We start from the raw sequence: 20274 nt of genomic DNA, 5'->3' as shown, positions 1-20274 counted from the left end.
AAAGTATTTCTTTATGGAAGCTACTTTATAAAATTGGGAAAAGTGACAGTTATACCAGCTGTAGAAATATCAATGTGAGAACACGTGAACACAAAAAATCAAGAAAACATGATACCTCCAAAGGAACACAGTAATTCTCCAGTAACAGACCCCAAAGGTAAAAAAATTCTATGAAACGCCCGAAAAGGAATTTAAAATAATGATCTTAAGGAAATCCAGCAAGATACAGAAGAATACAGATAAATACAAAGAAATAAGAAAAGCAATTCATGAGCTGAATGAGAAATTCAACAAAGAGATAGATATCATAAAACACACATACACACACACACACACACACACACACACACACAACAAATCCTGGAGCTGAGGAATTCAGTGAATGAAATAAAAAATACAATTGAGTACTTTCACAGTATACTAGACCAATCAGAAGAAAGAATTTCTGAACTTGAACCCAGGTCTTTTGAAATAATCCAATCAGACACAGGTGGCACGGGGGTGTTGTGGAGGGAGGAAAAGAGGGAGGGAGAAAGAAGAAAGAATGAGAAGGAATGAGGAAAGCCTAGGAGACATGGGAAACAAGCAAACAAATAATCAAATTTTAGAAGTTCCAGAAAGAGCAAAGAAGGAAAAAGGCATAGAAAAATCCTGCATGTTCTTACTTCTAAGTGGGAGCTAAGTAATTTGTACACATGGACATAGAGTGTAGAATAATAGACACTGAAGACTCAGAAGGGTGGTAGGGTCAGAGGGGGAGTGAGAAAGGAGAAATTACTTACCAGGTACAGAGTACTTATTCAGATGTGATTCCACTAAGAGTCCAGACTTCATCACTTTTGTTACATGCAATATATTCATGTAACAAAATTACACTTGTACCCTTTAAATTTATACCAAAAAAAAGAAAATGAAATAATAACTGAAAACGTCCCAAGTGTTGGAAGAGATATAAAGATACAGATATGGAAGGTTCAATAATCCCCAAATAGATTTAATTTTAAAATGTCCTCTCCAAAGCACATTATAGTCAGAATCCAAAAGTTCTGGATCTCAGTGTGCATTACATGTGCCTCTTAAACCCTACTAAATATGTCTTCAAAATTGCTACTCCTTCTCAAATATTTTACCTGACCCTGTAGTCAAATGTTAAAGCATACAGATAGTAAGCAAACAACTCTGGATTAGAAGTCTGCCTCCATGATTATTACATATGTGATATGAGAAAATTTCCTGATTGTTTTTTTCTGAGTTTTTGTTTCTTCATCTGCAAAATCAGGATAATAGAAAAAAAAAAACCTACATTGCAGGATTGTTGTGAAGGTTAAATGAGGTAATGTGTATAAAGTGCCCAGCATTTAAGTGTTTGATAAATGTTAACTCCCATTTTTTAAAAATAATAAAACATGCCAGCCCATTTAAATGGTGAAAACTAATTTTCATCTTTGCACTATCTGCAAGGGAATCCAGGAAACATACAATCATACCTTTTCAAACTCTGTAATACAGTAAGGCTATATTATAGTGGATACCAAGTACTAGTTCTTCATGTTCAACATGGCCATTAAACATGATTTTTCTCCTTGGCACTCTATCATCATTTGTATGACCAAATAAACACATTTTAAAATGTATTCTGCATATTGCTGAACTATGAGATGATGTTTCAAATATAATTTGTTAGCATTAAGAAAAATAAGACATATTTTAATGCACTGCCAAGTTTTTAAGTTCTGTCAAAACAGAGCCAAATGCACAAGCTCTAAATAAACAGTACTCTTAACTTGGACGTGAGTAGTTTTATACTCTGGAAAAAGATGACAATAGTAATTAACTTTTGTTCTGAGTTTACTGTATGCCAGCACATGTTCTAGCATTTGACATGTATTATCACAAAAAAATCACAAAAACTCCATTAGGTAGGTAATAATATTCCACATTTACAGAAGAGGCAACTAATGCATGAAGATTTCAGTAATCTATACAACTAGTAAGTGGCAGCACTGGGATTTAATTCCATGCAGTCTGGCCTGGCCCCAGAACCAATATTCTTATGTACCCTTCTTAACTGCACAGTAAGATGCTTCTGTTCTTCTAGGGTTTTTTATGGTTTTAGGTTTTACATTTAAGTCTTTAATCTATCTGGAGTTAATTTTTGTATAACGTGTAAGGAAGGGGTCCCATTTCAGTTTTCTGCATATGGCTAGCCAGTTTTCCCAGTATCATTGATTAAATAGGGACTTCTTTCCCCATGGCTTGTTTTTGTCACGTTTGTCAAAGATCAGGAGGTTGTAGATGTGTGATATTATTTCTGAGGCCTCTGTTGTGTTCCACTGGTCTGTATATCTGTTTTGGTACCAGTACCATGCTGTTTTGTTTACTATAGCCTTGTGGTATAGTTTGAAGTCAGGTAGCTTGATGCCTCCAGCTTTGTTCCTTTTGCTTAGGATTGTCTTGGCTATATGGGCTCTTTTTTGGTACCATATGAAATTTAAAGTAGCTTTTTTTGTAATTCTGTGAAGAAAGTAGCTAGATGGGAATAGCATTGAATCTATAAATTGCTTTGGGCAGTATGGCCGTTTTCACGATATTGATTCTTCCTATCCATGAACATGGAATGTTTTTCCATTTGTTTGTGCCCTCTTTTATTTATTTGAGCTGTGGTTTGTAGTTCTTTTTGAAAAGGTCCTTCATGTCCCTTGTAAGTTGTATTCCTAGGTATTTTATTCTCTTTTGTAGCAATTGTGAATGGGAGTTCACTCATGATTTGGCTCTCTATTATTGGTGTATAGGACTGCTTGTGATTTTTGCACATTGATTTTGTATCCTGAGATTTTACTGAAGTTGCTTATGAGCTGAAGGAGATTTTGGACTGAGACCATAGGGTTTTCTAAATATACAATCATGTCATCTGCAAACAGAGACAATTTGACTTTCTCTCTTGCTATTTGAATACCCTTTCTTTCTCTTTCCTGATTGCCCTGGCCAGAACTTCCACTCAGGACATAGGCATGGGCAAAGATTTCATGACTACAACACCAAAAGCAATTCCAACAAAAGCCATAATTGACAAACAGGATCTAATTAAACTAAAGAGCTTCTGCACAGCAAAAGAAACTATCATCAGAGTGAACAGGCAACATACAGAGTGGGAGAAAATTTTTGCAATCTATCCACCTGACAATGGGCTAATATCTAGAATCTACAAGGAACTTAGACAAATTTACAAGCATAAAACAACCCCATCAAAAAGTGGGCAAAGGATATGAACAGACACTTCTCAAAAGAAGACATTTATGTGGCCAAAAAACATATGAAAAAAAGGTCATCATCACTGGTCATTAGAGAAATGCAAATCAAAACCACAATGAGATACCATCTCCCGCCAGTTAGAATGGCAATCATTAAAAAGTCAGGAAACAACAGATGCTGGAGAGAATGTGGAGAAATAGAAACACTTTTACACTGTTGGTGGCAGTGTAAATTAGTTCAACCATTGTGGAAACAGTGTGGCGATTCCTCAAGGATCTGGAACCAGAAATACCATTTGACCCAGCAATCCCATTTTGGAGTATATACCCAAAGGATTACAAATCATTCTACTATAAAGACACATGCACACGTATGTTTATTGAAGCACTATTTACAATAGCAAAGACTTGGAACCAACCCAAATGGCCATCAATGATAGACTGGATAAAGAAATGTGACACATATACACCATGGAATACTATGCAGACATAAAAAAGAATGGGTTCATGTACTTTGCAGGGAAATGGATGAAGCTGGAAACTATCATTCTCGGGAAACTAACACAGGAACAGAAAACCAAACACCACACGTTCTCACTCATAAGTGGGAGTTGAACAATGAAAACACATGGGCACAGGGAGGGGAACATCACACACCGGGATCTGTCGGGGGATGGAGGGAAAGGGGAGGGAGAGTATTAGGACAAATACCTAATGCATGCAGGGGTTAGAAGACAGGTTGATAGGTACAGCAAACCACCATGGCGCATGTATACCTATGTAACAAACCTGCACATTCTGCACATGTATCCCAGAACTTAAAGTAAAACTTTTTAAAAATGCTTCTATTCTATCTTTTTAAACTCCAAGCACTTAAAGTACTTTCATTGTATATTTAAGTTATGCAACAAAATGTTTAATACTATAACGACAAAATACATGGTAGAGCTATGGAATCAATTTTCAGCTATGTTACACAGCCAAAATATTTTTAAAAAGAATCTTATGCTTAATTAATATCTTTTGAAATTTTTGGCTAACTACTAAAATTATGACTAAATCTTAAAAGAACAAGGACTTAACTATATTCATGTGGTTTAGAAAATAAAGGAACTGTTGCTTATCTTCATTTGTTAATCCACACACTTGTATTCTTTTATATTAAGAGTTAATTATTATATTTATTATGCCTTCCTCCTCTTGGCACAGACCATGTAAATGGACACTGCACAAGTCCAACTTCTCAGAGTTGCAGTTCTGGAAAACGTCTTTCTAGTGCCGATGTTTCAAAAGTAAATCGCTGGGGTCCTGGAAGACCACCATTTCGAAAAGCCCAGTCAGCAGCCTGCATGGAGATTTCTTTACCAGTTACAACAGAAGGTATGTTAAACATATTAAATTTTTTTGGCACAGTTAAAATTTGGTTTACCATGGTAATGGGAACAGAGATACGGGATGGAGATCACATGTGAAAGATACTTAAAAACTACTAGTCAGTGAATACCTGAGAGCCTGATGGGGCTGTGGCCATAACTCCAACTCCATTCCTCACTCCACCTCCTCCCTCACCTCTAAAACCAGAATGTCTCTGCTTATAGGTAACTACCCGCTCCTCTGTACAAAGGGAGAACTATGCCTTAATCTGTTCCCTACCCTTCCCGTAATAATTAAGAGTTTATTTCAATCCCAATGGTAAGCTTTTTGGTGTCTCTATCTGTAGATATTTAATGTATTGCAACCTTACGGTGGGGGAGGGGAGTAAATTACAAGAGCCAGAGACCAGACATTTTTACAGAGGGAAAAAAAGGGAATTTTGTAACTTTGCTGCAACTGTCCTATTGATAAGGAACTTTAGAGAGAGAGACTGGAAAAAAAAAAATTTGGGAAAATTTGCTATAGTAATTCTATGCTGTGAAGTAAGTCTCTATTTACTACTCCTGAAAACTTTTGACAGTGATATATATTTGTCCTCAAATTTAAAAATATTATATTTAAGCTTTTGTTTTTTTAAATATTATGCTATACTAAATCTGATCCCTTAGATATGCAGATAATGATGTTATTTCTCTAACAGGTGTCTATGAGTATCAACTTTGTATGGTGATGAACCATGAATGGAAAAGATTCGGAGCCATATAATAGCTAGCATGTTATAAAAGAAGCACTATGTAAGGATTATAAAAGAAGTAGCCCCCGTTTAATTTTTATTTTTTTAAGAGAGAGGATCTCATTCTGTTGCTGAGGTTACATTACAGTGACACAATCATAGCACACTGCAGCCTCTAACTCCTGGACTTAAGTGACTCTCCTGCCTCAGCCTCCCAAGCAGCTGGAGGTGCAGGTGCACACTACCATATCCATCTTATTTTTCAGTTTTTGTAGAGACAGTGTCTCACTAAGTTGCCCAAGGTAGTCTTGAACTCCTGGCCTCAAGCACTGGGGTTACAGCCAGCCATGAGCCACCACACCCAGCCAGAAGTAGCACTCTGAATCACTGTAATGAGAGGTGGGAATTTTGAATTTTAGATACTTCTACCTCTAATTTGTCCTGGATTCTGGGAAAATTACTAAACTCTAAGTCTGTCTCCAAATCTGTAAAATATATAACCTCCAAACTCCCTCTCATCTCTAAATTTTATGACAAATAATTATTTTTATAAATTTGCTAAGAGATAAAAAGGAGAAATTAGGAATACTATATTTTGTTTCCTAGAAAAAAATAGTTTGAGGAACCTATATTTAGCCTCTTTCTATAAAAACAATTATGAGTTACATGTGTACCTATCAAGAGGGAAAAGAGAGTGAAGGCCGTAGAAAGAAAAATATGAAGAACTTGTACTCTGTAGAGATTATAAGAGCAGGACAACCTTGACAACATTTCACTGAGCTCTATAAGTTTATGCTTATTGGAGTGTGCACATGTACAAGTGTTGATGAGAGGAGAACCTGAAACCATCCTGTTTTTTTTTTTTTTTCAAGTGAGCTGAAGCACTCTCAGAAAGATTACCACTATCAACAGGATGGCATATAGTCTATACTCTTTGTTTAGCCCTAGGCAAAGTTAGGACTGGATTTGAATTAAAGGTAACAGCCTGAAAGCAGTTCAGAGAGATAAAATTTGCATTTTGGCCTTGATAGAAATGTTAATTTTTACAATTATAATTACCCCAGATATAGAATATGTTTGCCACAGAAGATTTGTGATCCAGATAAGCCCGTTCATGCCAATCGCCACAATATTGTCTTTGGAATTGACAAGAAACTGTTAAGGACACTTCCAACAATTTAGAGGTAGGAGGGAAGCACAATTTCAGTGATACAGAAATTCTTATAACCATTACTATTTAGACTAAATATTTTTTCTAGGTAAAAGAATTTCAACTTGTGAGTTAACATAGAGAAAGAAAATGGTGAGCCAGAACTCAGGAGCCTCCAATTCTAGTCCTAGGTCTGCCTAAGCTTATGAATTATACTTCTAGACTTCAGTTTCTCCATCTTCAAAATAAGCTGGTGAACTGGATAAGCTCCCTCCCAGGTCAATTAACAAACAATATAATTTTACTTCCTCCTCGTAATTTCTGTTTTTATATATTAAATCCCTGATGTTATTGTGGAAATATGCTAACAATTTGTGTGGGTTTTTTTTATGTATTTCCATAGAAAACCGAGAAAATTCCTATAATCGTTCCAGAAGCTCTAGTATCTCCAGTATTGACAAAGATTCTAAAGAAGCAATTACAGCACTATACTTCATGGAATCCTTTGCACGGAAAAATGACTCTACCATCTCTCCTTGTCTGTTCGTTGGAACCAGTCTGGGAATGGTGTTAATCATCTCCTTAAACCTACCATTAGCAGATGAACAAAGGTTTACAGAGCCAGTCATGGTATTGCCAAGTGGTAAGAGTTTGTATTCATTCATTCCTTCACTTTTACTTTTTCAAATTTAGATATAAGGTACTATAAACATAAATTTGTATTGGAGCAAAGGTTATAAGTATTCTACACAATGGGAACTATTAAGAATTTTATACATCATATACCATCCCAACATTTGTCATATTGTAGCTTTCCTTTGGGGTAAAAGAGTAAAAGCATTTCTTTGGTAGTAAACTGTGGAAGTGCCAACCTGAACAATGACATGGGAAATAAGTTCCTGAAAAGCACTGAGGAAAACCTAAATGCAAAACTTAAATTTATTTGTAACAAATTGAAGCATTTACCCAAAGTTCCATGCCAGATTAGAGCATGAGTGTTTTTACATCATCCTTGAAGAAGTCAGAATAATTAAGCTAGAAGCTGTCTGACCAAAGGTGGATTTCTAAAGACTTTTATAACCTTCTGATCTTGTTTCAAAAGCATGCCACACAATTTCTTTCCTATTCATGCTAGTGCCTAGAGAATTTGACCAGTGTTATAAGTGTTGTTGCCAAGCGTATGTTGTATTCTCTTCCTCCTTGAATTACCTTTCTTTCCTTTTTGAAGAAGAGATGAGTGTGATTCCTCCTGTTATTCCTAATTTGTTCTTATCACTAATTTTATTGTTTCCCTACTTCCTATATAAGAAATTTTCAGATAGTTTTTTTTTTTTTTTATTATACTTTAAGTTCTAGGGTACATGTGCATGACGTTTATATCATGTATAACACCCCAATGCAATCCCTCCCTCCTCCCCCCTCCCCATGATAGGCCCCAGTGTGTGATGTTCCCCTTCCCGAGTCCAAGTGATCTCATTGTTCAGTTCCCACCTATGAGTGAGAACATGCGGTGTTTGGTTTTCTCTTCTTGTGATAGTTTGCTAAGAATGATGGTTTCCAGCTGCATCCATGTCCCTACAAAGGATGCAAACTCATCCTTTTTGATGGCTGCATAGTATTCCATGGTGTATATGTGCCACATTTTCTTAATCCAGTCTGTCACAGATGGACATTTGGGTTGATTCCAAGTCTTTGCTATTGTGAATAGTGCCGCAATAAACAAACGTGTACATGTGTCTTTGTAGTAGAGTAATTTATAATCCTTTGGGTATATACCCAGTAGTGGGATGGCTGGGTCATATGGTACATCTAGTTCTAGATCCTTGAGGAATCGCCATACTGTTTTCCATAATGGTTGAACTAGTTTACAATCCCACCAACAGTGTAAAAGTGTTCCTATTTCTCCACATCCTCTCCAACATCTATTGTTTCCTGACTTCTTAATGATTGCCATTCTAACTGGTGTGAGATGGTATCTCATTGTGGTTTTGATTTGCATTTCTCTGATGGCGAGTGATGATGAGCATTTTTTCATGTGTCTGTTGGCTGTATGGATGTCTTCTTTTGAGAAATGTCTGTTCATATCCTTTGCCCACTTTTTGATGGGGTTGTTTGTTTTTTTCTTGTATATTTGTTTGAGTTCTTTGTAGATTCTGGATATTAGCCCTTTGTCAGATGAGTAGATTGCAAAAATTTTCTCCCATTCTGTAGGTTGCCTGTTCACTCTGATGGTAGTTTCTTTTGCTGTGCAAAAGCTCTTTAGTTTAATTAGATCCCATTTGTCAATTTTGGCTTTTGCTGCCGTTGCTTTTGGTGTTTTAGACATGAAGTCCTTGCCCATGCCTATGTCCTGAATGGTACTACCTAGATTTTCTTCTAGGGTTTTTATGGTATTAGGTCTAACATTTAAGTCTCTAATCCATCTTGAATTAATTTTCGTATAAGGGGTAAGGAAAGGATCCAGTTTCAGCTTTCTACTTATGGCTAGCCAATTTTCCCAGCACCATTTATTAAATAGGGAATCCTTTCCCCATTTCTTGTTTTTGTCAGGTTTGTCAAAGATCAGATGGCTGTAGATGTGTGGTATTATTTCTGAGGACTCTGTTCTGTTCCATTGGTCTATTTCTCTGTTGTGGTACCAGTACCATGCTGTTTTGGTTACTGTAGCCTTGTAGTATAGTTTGAAGTCAGGTAGCGTGACGCCTCCAGCTTTGTCCTTTTGACCTAGGATTGTCTTGGCAATGCGGGCTCTTTTTTGGTTCCATATGAACTTTAAAGCCGTTTTTTCCAATTCTGTGAAGAAACTCATTGGTAGCTTGATGGGGATGGCATTGAATCTATAAATAACCTTGGGCAGTATGGCCATTTTCACGATATTGATTCTTCCTATCCATGAGCATGGTATGTTCTTCCATTTGTTTGTGTCCTCTTTGATTTCACTGAGCAGTGGTTTGTAGTTCTCCTTGAAGAGGTCCTTTACATCCCTTGTAAGCTGGATTCCTAGGTATTTGATTCTCTTTGAAGCAATTGTGAATGGAAGTTCATTCCTGATTTGGCTCTCTGCTTGTCTGTTACTGGTGTATAAGAATGCTTGGGATTTTTGCACATTAATTTTGTATCCTGAGACTTTGCTGAAGTTGCTTATCAGCTTAAGGAGATTTTGGGCTGAGACGATGGGGTTTTCTAAATATACAATCATGTCATCTGCAAACAGGGACAATTTGACTTCTTCTTTTCCTAACTGGATACCCTTGATTTCTTTCTCTTGCCTGATTGCCCTAGCCAGAACTTCCAACACTATGTTGAATAGGAGTGGTGAGAGAGGGCATCCCTGTCTTGTGCCAGTTTTCAAAGGAATTTTTCCAGTTTTTGCCCATTCAGTATGATATTAGCTGTGGGTTTGTCGTAAATAGCTCTTATTATTTTGAGGTACGTTCCATCAATACCGAATTTATTGAGCGTTTTTAGCATGAAGGGCTGTTGAATTTTGTCAAAAGCCTTTTCTGCATCTATTGAGATAATCATGTGTTTCTTGTCTTTGGTTCTGTTTATATGCTGGATTACATTTATTGATTTGCGAATGTTGAACCACCCTTGCATCCCAGGGATGAAGCCCACTTGATCATGGTGGATCAGCTTTTTGATGTGCTGCTGAATCTGGTTTGCCAGTATTTTATTGAGGATTTTTGCATCGATGTTCATCAGGGATTTGGTCTAAAATTCTCTTTTTTTGTTGTGTCTGCCAGGCTTTGGTATCAGGATGATGTTGGCCTCATAAAATGAGTTAGGGAGGATTCCCTCTTTTTCTATTGATTGGAATAGTTTCAGAAGGAATGGTACCAGCTCCTCCTTGTACCTCTGGTAGAATTCAGCTGTGAATCCATCTGATCCTGGACTTTTTTTCGTGGGTAGGCTATTAATTGTTGCCTCAATTTCAGAGCCTGTTATTGGTCTATTCAGGGATTCAACTTCTTCCTGGTTCAGTCTTGGAAGAGTGTAAGTGTCCAGGAAATTATCCATTTCTTCTAGATTTTCTAGTTGATTTGCGTAGAGGCATTTATAGTATTCTCTGATGGTTGTTTGTATTTCTGTGGGGTCGGTGGTGATATCCCCTTATCATTTTTTATTGCGTCTATTTGATTCCTCTCTCTTTTCTTCTTTATTAGTCTAGCTAGCGGTCTGTCAATTTTGTTGATCTTTTCAAAAAACCAACTCCTGGATTCATTGATCTTTTAGAGGGTTTTTTGTGACTCTATCTCCTTCAGTTCTGCTCTGATCTTAGTTATTTCTTGCCTTCTGCTAGCTTTTGAATGTGTTTGCTCTTGCCTCTCTAGTTCTTTTAATTGTGATGTTAAAGTGTCAATTTTAGATCTTTCCTGCTTTCTCTTGTGGGCATTTAGTGCTATAAATTTCCCTCTACATACTGCTTTAAATGTGTCCCAGAGATTCTGGTATGTTGTATCTTTGTTCTCATTGGTTTCAAAGAACATCTTTATTTCTGCTTTCATTTCGTTATGTACCCAGTAGTCATTCAGGAGCAGGTTGTTCAGTTTCCATGTAGTTGAGCGGTTTGGATTGAGTTTCTTAGTCCTGAGTTCTAGTTTGATTGCACTGTGGTCTGAGAGACCGTTTGTTATAATTTCTGTTCTTGTACATTTGCTGAGGAGTGCTTTACTTCCAATTATGTGGTCAATTTTGGAATAAGTGCGATGTGGTGCTGAGAAGAATGTATATTCTGTTGATTTGGGGTGGAGAGTTCTATAGATGTCTATTAGGTCCGCTTGGTGCAGAGATGAGTTCAATTCCTGGATATCCTTGTTAACTTTCTGTCTCGTTGATCTGTCTAATGTTGACAGTGGAGTGTTGAAATCTCCCATTATTATTGTATGGGAGTCTAAGTCTCTTTGTAGGTCTCTAAGGACTTGCTTTATGAATCTGGGTGCTCCTGTATTGGGTGCATATATATTTAGGAGAGTTAGCTCTTCCTGTTGAATTGATCCCTTTACCATGATGTAATGGCCTTCTTTGTCTCTTTTGATCTTTGATGGTTTAAAGTCTGTTTTATCAGAGACTAGGATTGCAACCCCTGCTTTTTTTTGTTCTCCATTTGCTTGGTAGATCTTCCTCCATCCCTTTATTTTGAGCCTATGTATGTCTCTGCATGTGAGATGGGTCTCCTGAATACAGCAGACTGATGGGTCTTGACTCTTTATCCAGTTTGCCAGTCTGTGTCTTTTCATTGGAGCATTTAGTCCATTGACATTTAAGGTTAATATTGTTATGTGTGAACTTGATCCTGTCATTATGATATTAACTGGTTATTTTGCTCATCAGTTGATGCAGTTGCTTCCTAGCCTCGATGGTCTTTACATTTTGGCATGTTTTTGCAATGGCTGGTAGCGGTTGTTCCTTTCCATGTTTAGGGCTTCCTTCAGGGTCTCTTGTAAGGCAGGCCTGGTGGTGACAAAATCTCTAAGCATTTGCTTATCTGTAAAGGATTTTATTTCTCCTTCACTGATGAAACTTAGTTTGGCTGGATATGAAATTCTGGGTTGAAAATTCTTTTCTTTAAGAACGTTGAATATTGGCCCCCACTCTCTTCTGGCTTGTAGAGTTTCTGCCGAGAGATCTGCTGTTAGTCTGATGGGCTTCCCTTTGTGGGTAACCCGACCTTTCTCTCTGGCTGCCCTTAAGATTTTTTCCTTCATTTCAACTTTGGTGAATCTGGCAATTATGTGTCTTGGAGTTGCTCTTCTGGAGGAGTATCTTTGTGGCGTTCTCTGTATTTCCTGAATTTGAATGTTGGCCTGCCCTACTAGGTTGGGGAAGTTCTCCTGGATGATATCCTGAAGAGTGTTTTCCAACTTGGTTCCATTTTCCCCCTCACTTTCAGGCACCCCAATCAGACGTAGATTTGGTCTTTTTACATAATCCCATACTTCTTGCAGGCTTTGTTCATTTCTTTTTCTTCTTTTTTCTTTTGGTTTCTCTTCTCACTTCATTTCATTCATTTGATCCTCAATCGCTGATACTCTTTCTTCCAGTTGATCGAGTCGGTTACTGAAGCTTGTGCATTTGTCACGTATTTCTCGTGTCATGGTTTTCATCTCTGTCATTTCGTTTATGATCTTCTCTGCATTAATTAGTCTAGCTGTCAATTCTTCCACTCTTTTTTCAAGATTTTTAGTTTCTTTGCGCTGGGTACGTAATTCCTCCTTTAGCTCTGAGAAGTTTGATGGGCTGAAGCCTTCTTCTCTCATCTCGTCAAAGTCATTCTCTGACCAGCTTTGATCCGTTGCTGGTGATGGGCTGCGCTCCTTTGCAGGGGGAGATGTGCTCTTATTTTTTGAATTTCCAGCTTTTCTGCCCTGCTTTTTCCCCATCTTTGTGGTTTTATCTGTCTCTGGTCTTTGATGACGGTGACGTACTGATGGGCTTTTGGTGTAGGTGTCCTTCCTGTTTGATAGTTTTCCGTCTGACAGAAGGACTGTCTGTTGGTCTATTGGAGATTGTTTGAGGTCCACTCCAGACCCTGTTTGCCTGGGTATCAGCAGCAGAGGTTGCCGAAGATAGAATATTGCTGAACAGCGAGTGTACCTGTCTGATTCTTCCTTTGGAAGTTTCCTCTCAGGGATGACTCCACCCTGTGAGGTGTGGGGTGTCAGACTGCCCCTAGTGGGGGATGTCTCCCAGCTAGGCTACTCAGGGGTCAGGGACCCACCTTAGCAGGCAGTCTGTCCGTTCTCGGATCTCAACCTCCGCGTTGGGAGATCCACGGCTCTCCCCAAAGCTGTCAGACAGAGTCGTTCGCCTCTGCACCGGCCCCCGCTGCTTTCCCTATTGGACCTCAGCTGTGGGCTGTCCCCAGAGGTGGAGTCTACAGAGACAGGCAGGTTTCCTTGAGCTGCTGTGAGCTCCACCCAGTTCAAGCTTCCCAGCGGCTTTGTTTACCTACTTAAGCCTCAGCAATGGCGGGCGCCCCTCCCCCAGCCTCGCTGCTACCTTGCGGATAGATCGCCGCAGACTGCTGTGTTAGCAGTGAGGGAGGCTCCGTGGGCGTGGGACCCTCCCGGCCAGGTGTGGGATATATTCTCCTGGTGTGCCTGTTTCCTTAAAGCGCAGTATTGGGGTGGGAGTTACCCGATTTTCCAGGTGTTATGTGTCTCAGTTCCCCTGGCTAGGAAAACGGATTTCCTTCCCCCTTGCGCTTCCAGGTGAGGCGATGCCTCGCCCTGCTTCAGCTCACGCTGGTCAGGCTGCAGCAGCTGACCAGCACCGATTGTCCGGCACTCCCTAGAGAGATGACCCCAGTACCTCAGTTGAAAATGCAGAAATCACCGGTCTTCTGTGTCACTCGCGCTGGGAGTTGGAGACTGGAGCTGTTCCTATTCGGCCATCTTGCTCCGCCCCCCCGATAGTTTTTTTTTTTTTTATTTATTTTTATTTTTTATTTTTTATTTTTTTTTTTTATTATACTTTAAGTTCTAGGGTACATGTGCATAACGTTTATATCATGTATAACTCCCCAATGCAATCCCTCCCTCCTCCCCCCTCCCCATGATAGGCCCCAGTGTGTGATGTTCCCCTTCCCGAGTCCAAGTGATCTCATTGTTCAGTTCCCACCTATGAGTGAGAACATGCGGTGTTTGGTTTTCTCTTCTTGTGATAGTTTGCTAAGAATGATGGTTTCCAGCTGCATCCATGTCCCTACAAAGGACGCAAACTCATCCTTTTTGATGGCTGCATAGTATTCCATGGTGTATATGTGCCACATTTTCTTAATCCAGTCTGTCACAGATGGACATTTGGGTTGATTCCAAGTCTTTGCTATTGTGAATAGTGCCGCAATAAACATACGTGTGCATGTGTCTTTGTAGTAGAGTAATTTATAATCCTTTGGGTATATACCCAGTAGTGGGATAGCTGGGTCATATGGTACATCTAGTTCTAGATCCTTGAGGAATCGCCATACTGTTTTCCATAATGGTTGAACTAGTTTACAATCCCACCAACAGTGTAAAAGTGTTCCTATTTCTCCACATCCTCTCCACATCTATTGTTTCCTGACTTCTTAATGATTGCCATTCTAACTGGTGTGAGATGGTATCTCATTGTGGTTTTGATTTGCATTTCTCTGATGGCGAGTGATGACGAGCATTTTTTCATGTGTCTGTTGGCTGTATGGATGTCTTCTTTTGAGAAATGTCTGTTCATATCCTTTGCCCACTTTTTGATGGGGTTGTTTGTTTTTTCTTGTATATTTGTTTGAGTTCTTTGTAGATTCTGGATATTAGCCCTTTGTCAGATGAGTAGATTGCAAAAATTTTCTCCCATTCTGTAGGTTGCCTGTTCACTCTGATGGTAGTTTCTTTTGCTGTGCAAAAGCTCTTTAGTTTAATTAGATCCCATTTGTCAATTTTGGCTTTTGCTGCCGTTGCTTTTGGTGTTTTAGACATGAAGTCCTTGCCCATGCCTATGTCCTGAATGGTACTACCTAGATTTTCTTCTAGGGTTTTTATGGTATTAGGTCTAACATTTAAGTCTCTAATCCATCTTGAATTAATTTTCGTATAAGGGGTAAGGAAAGGATCCAGTTTCAGCTTTCTACTTGTGGCTAGCCAATTTTCCCAGCAGCATTTATTAAATAGGGAATCCTTTCCCCATTTCTTGTTTTTGTCATGTTTGTCAAAGATCAGATGGCTGTAGATGTGTGGTATTATTTCTGAGGACTCTGTTCTGTTCCACTGGTCTATTTCTCTGTTGTGGTACCAGTACCATGCTGTTTTGGTTACTGTAGCCTTGTAGTATAGTTTGAAGTCAGGTAGCGTGACGCCTCCAGCTTTGTCCTTTTGACCTAGGATTGTCTTGGCAATGCGGGCTCTTTTTTGGTTCCATATGAACTTTAAAGCAGTTTTTTCCAATTCTGTGAAGAAACTCATTGGTAGCTTGATGGGGATGGCATTGAATCTATAAATAACCTTGGGCAGTATGGCCATTTTCACGATATTGATTCTTCCTATCCATGAGCATGGTATGTTCTTCCATTTGTTTGTGTCCTCTTTGATTTCACTGAGCAGTGGTTTGTAGTTCTCCTTGAAGAGGTCCTTTACATCCCTTGTAAGCTGGATTCCTAGGTATTTGATTCTCTTTGAAGCAATTGTGAATGGAAGTTCATTCCTGACTTGGCTCTCTGCTTGTCTGTTACTGGTGTATAAGAATGCTTGTGATTTTTGCACATTAATTTTGTATCCTGAGACTATGCTGAAGTTGCTTATCAGCTTAAGAGATTTTGGGCTGAGACGATGGGTTTTTCTAAATATACAATCATGTCATCTGCAAACAGGGACAATTTGACTTCTTCTTTTCCTAACTGGATACCCTTGATTTCTTTCTCTTGCCTGATTGCCCTAGCCAGAACTTCCAACACGATGTTGAATAGGAGTGGTGAGAGAGGGCATCCCTGTCTTGTGCCAGTTTTCAAAGGAATTTTTCCAGTTTTTGCCCATTCAGTATGATATTAGCTGTGGGTTTGTCGTAAATAGCTCTTATTATTTTGAGGTACGTTCCATCAATACCGAATTTATTGAGCGTTTTTAGCATAAAGGGCTGTTGAATTTTGTCAAAAGCCTTTTCTGCATCTATTGAGATAATCATGTGGTTCTTGTCTTTGGTTCTGTTTATATGCTGGATTACGTTTATTGATTTGCGAATGTTGAACCAGCCTTGCATCCCAGGGATGAAGCCCACTTGATCATGGTGGATAAGCTTTTTGATCCGATAGTTTTTAAGTTAAGAAATTTCATTAATCTGTAGGATAAGGGTTTTATTATAAAAGGATATATATAGAAGGTTACAGTTGTGTTTCCTTTAACTGATCTGCTAAGTTCATATGACAAGATTGTAGGTAGAATAGTCAGTTCTCTATTAATGTGGCAAATTCAGATTTGTGTTTTAAAAGTTAATTGTTACGATTACTTTATTTTAACATATAGGTCACATGAAAAAATGTATTTTACTATATTCCTAATTGTGAGGAAATATACACAATTCTTTTGACTGGTGAATTAGTTGGAGTCAAACCAGTGAGATCATAATGAATTATTAATTACTAATTCAATTCATTCTTTAACTCAATAAAAGATTATATATATTGGACATCTAATATGTACCAGGCATTCCTCACAAGTTTAAAGGTAAAATCAACTTCCACTGTCACACAAGTTTAAAGCTGTAAGTTAAAGACAATTTCCTAATTAGAAATATTCTAACAAATGTGGTTTTCTGTATCACAAGCATAGAAATAAGCAATCCCTGGACTAACAAAGCAGGTCTCTCAATATTATAGGGAAATTCTTTGTCATTCTTAGCACATATACTTAGACCAAAAAATGATGACAAAATACAAAATAAGTATAGATTTAACTTTTGGCATTATTTTGTTAATATTTGAAAACTTTTTATTTATCTATTTAATAAGATTTAATAGGAAGCTATCTTCTCCAAGTCTCTATGTCACTATTCTTTCAAGACTTTAGTTAATAATATGTGTCAACATCAGTTCATTGGCTGGGCACAGTGGCTCATACCTATAATTCCTGCACTATTTGAGGCCAGGAATCTAAGGCCAGCCTGGGCAACATAGTGAGACTCCATCACTACCAAAAATTTTTTCTAAATACATATTTTTTAAAAAATTGCTGGGTGCAGTGGCTCACACCTATAATCCCAGCACTTTGGGAGGCCAAGGTAGGAGGATTGCTTGAGCCCAGGAGTTCAAGACCAGTCTGGGCAGCATAATGAGACCCCATCTGTACAAATAATTTTTTAAAAGTAGCCAGGTATGGTGGTGTGCGCCTGAGCCCAGAAGGATGAGCATGCAGTAAGTCATAATCTCACCACTGCACTCCAGCCTGTGTGACAGAGTGAGACTCCATCTCGATACAAAATAATAAATTAATGAATTAAATCAAATGTGCCACACTTATACAAGATGTTAATAATAAAGGAAATGACAGAAGGGGTACGTGGGAACTCTTTGTACTTTCTGTTCAAATTTCTTTAGATCTGAAACTGCTGTTAAAAATACATTCTTATTAATTTGTTGAAAAAAAGTTGTATATAAAGGAGAAAACCATTAGTCTGGGTTCCCATGTTTGTTCTATAATTAACCATTACAAGAAAGAGAGCCTACTTGGGAGCCATAATTTATGGCCGTAAAAAGAAAGAAGGGAAAAGATAAAGGTGACAGAAAGCTTGTTTAAATTTAAAGTAGAAAATTTTGTGCATCCTCTTTCAGAGCTTACTTATTGACTATCTGTCCTAGTCTTTACCCTCCTTGCCATATCTATTTTCTTTCCTATAGCCATGAGTCTCTGCCTAAGCTTATGGGAACTATTATGGATACTGTTTATGTTATTATGGTTGCTGCCACAGCTAATGGAAACCATTAAAGAAGGTTTGGATTTAAGGGCATTTAGCACTTTTCCATTGTCAGTGCTGAAGTGAGTGACATGCTCTCTGGCCTTGAATGCATCTTTTTTTCCTGTAAAAACATTGTTAAATAAACTTTTGTCAGTTGGCCCAGGAAAATTCATGAGTCAAATAGTTTCCTTAGACTTGAAAACACTCTACTTTGAAATGTATCCAGTCATTCAACAAACATTTACCAAGACCATACCACTGAAGTAAGCACTGGGGATACAATGGTCCCTGTTTTCAGAGACTTGTAGGGAAAAACAAAATTAAACACAAAATTACAATAAAGAGAGTATAATAATGGAAATTACACTAAGAGAAATAAAGAATACTGTGGCAGCATGGCAGGGGGATTTGGGGAAGAGCTCCCTAACAAAAATAACATCTGAAGTGGAAGTTGGACAAGTTTGGGAGTAAATGTACAGTACTGATGTTTAAGAGTAATTCAGGGGCTGGGTGCAGTGGCTTACAATTGTAATCTCAGCATTTTGGAAGACCAAAGTGGGAGGAATGCTTGAGCCCAGGAGTTCAAGACCAGCTGGGCAACACTGGGAGACCCTGTCTCTAGAAAAAAAAAAAAAAAAAAAACTTTTGAAAGAGTAATTCAGTACGGCATGAGTAAAAATCTACAAGTAAGAGAGGACATGGCATAGCTGGAGCCTGTAGATAGAATGATACTAAATGAGGATGGAAAAGTAGGCAGGGAATGATTATATAGTGCCTTATAAATCATGTCAAGAAGGAAAAGACTACCTAGCATTTTTTGTTTTTTTTTTTTCAGTACAAAATTTGTGATGCAAAACACTGTTTTTTTTTCAAGATCTAGTTATTAAATTTTAAATTTTATAATTGTAAAAATCAAAATATAAAGGAAAAAAATGAAAATTCTGCCACTAGCAAACTTTGTCCCTTCTCTGTCCCCCTCCCCCTCTTCATTTCCTCCCCTAGGAATTTTACTTTCCACTAGCAACTTGGTGAGAAATTTATTAAAACTCATTTTAAATTTTATTTATTTCTACTTAACTCTTTATGCTGCCAACTATAAATTATTCTATAATGATCAGTTCTGCCATACAAAGGACCTAGCACTGCTTTGTAATATATATATGTTATATATAGTATGTATATATAATATACATATACATATATATCTCATAATTAAACTCAAGATTTAAATTCATGATTCAAGTCAAGATTCTCCAGAACAAATTCATTCTCCTTACCCCAGTGGTAGGCTGCTTTTTCATTGCTATAAAGGAATACCTGAGATTGGGCAATTTATAAAGAAAAGAGGTTTAATTGGCTCACAGCTCTTCAGGCTGTACAGGAAGCATGGTGCTGACATTTGCTCAGCTTCTGGTGAGGCCTCAGGAAGCTTCCAATTGTGGTGGAAGGCAAAGAGGGAACAGGCACATTACATGGCAAGAGGAAAAGCAAGAGAGAGAGGAGGGAGGTACCATAAACTGCAGCACCTAAACCTCTACTCCCCTAGCCTCTGCAGTTGCCTGTATGTACATTTATAGATTTCTTAAAGTGTATTTAAAAACACAACTAAGATATTAGATCATCCCAATATACTCTTTTCAATTTTATAAATTTTAAGGACTTTGTGCTTTCTAAATGAATATATTTTTATCTGTCACCCTTCCCTTTTCAAGTCTCTGTCACATGTACACCCTTCAGGCATATCAGTCTAAGCTGACATACTTACTTTCTCTGCATGATGTAAAAGGACAAAGGAGAGAAAGGGCTAATAGGGTACTGCTTAGGAAAGACTCTGGAAATATCCAAAGATCATTAGAGCCCAAACTACCTCCTAAGCTTATAGTATATTTTCCTCCAAGACTGATGAAAATCACCTATAGGCAATAATCTGGCATACATTGTCAACCTTGGAGAATCCAGGTGAGTAAAACTCCTTTCTGTGTAAAGATGCAAAAGCCTGCCTAAGAGCTGAAAGTAATTGTTTTGTCTTTTTCATACAATTAAAATTGCCACCATGAATTCTAGATATTGAAATTTCTTCTTGTTTTATTTTGAAGAAAAATCAAGCATTTTCTAGCAAACTGGTTTATGAAATAAGAAAATGGTATAAGATGGTGTGATTATTTTTTCAGTTGAAGTTATTTCAATAAATAAAATATGTACATTTTAAAAATTTTCTTTTTTATAAAAAGACTTTAAGGGGGATTATATAATATAATGAAAGAATCCTGGGGTAGGAATCAGAAAAATCTGAGTTCTAAACTAGGCTCTGACCTAACTTGCTATGAGACCTGGCCCAACTTTCA

General features: G+C 37.9%; 1 protein-coding gene across 4 annotated transcripts in view; it reads left to right on the top strand.

Moving 5' to 3' along the window:
* Positions 1-20274, top strand: part of STXBP5L (syntaxin binding protein 5 like) — a 475147-nt gene that overhangs the window by 436691 nt on the left and 18182 nt on the right. For all 4 annotated transcript variants that reach the window (XM_033211089.1, XM_033211087.1, XM_033211090.1 and 1 more), the window contains 2 exons: positions 4461-4631; positions 6912-7151. In XM_033211089.1, coding sequence (XP_033066980.1) covers positions 4461-4631; positions 6912-7151 — 411 coding nt within the window. The remainder of the gene's footprint in view (positions 1-4460; positions 4632-6911; positions 7152-20274) is intronic.

Source organism: Trachypithecus francoisi, unplaced genomic scaffold, assembly GCF_009764315.1.
Source record: "Trachypithecus francoisi isolate TF-2019V2 unplaced genomic scaffold, Tfra_2.0 Lachesis_group0, whole genome shotgun sequence".
NCBI lineage: Eukaryota > Metazoa > Chordata > Mammalia > Primates > Cercopithecidae > Trachypithecus > Trachypithecus francoisi.
This window is presented reverse-complemented; position numbering and strand designations above follow the sequence as displayed.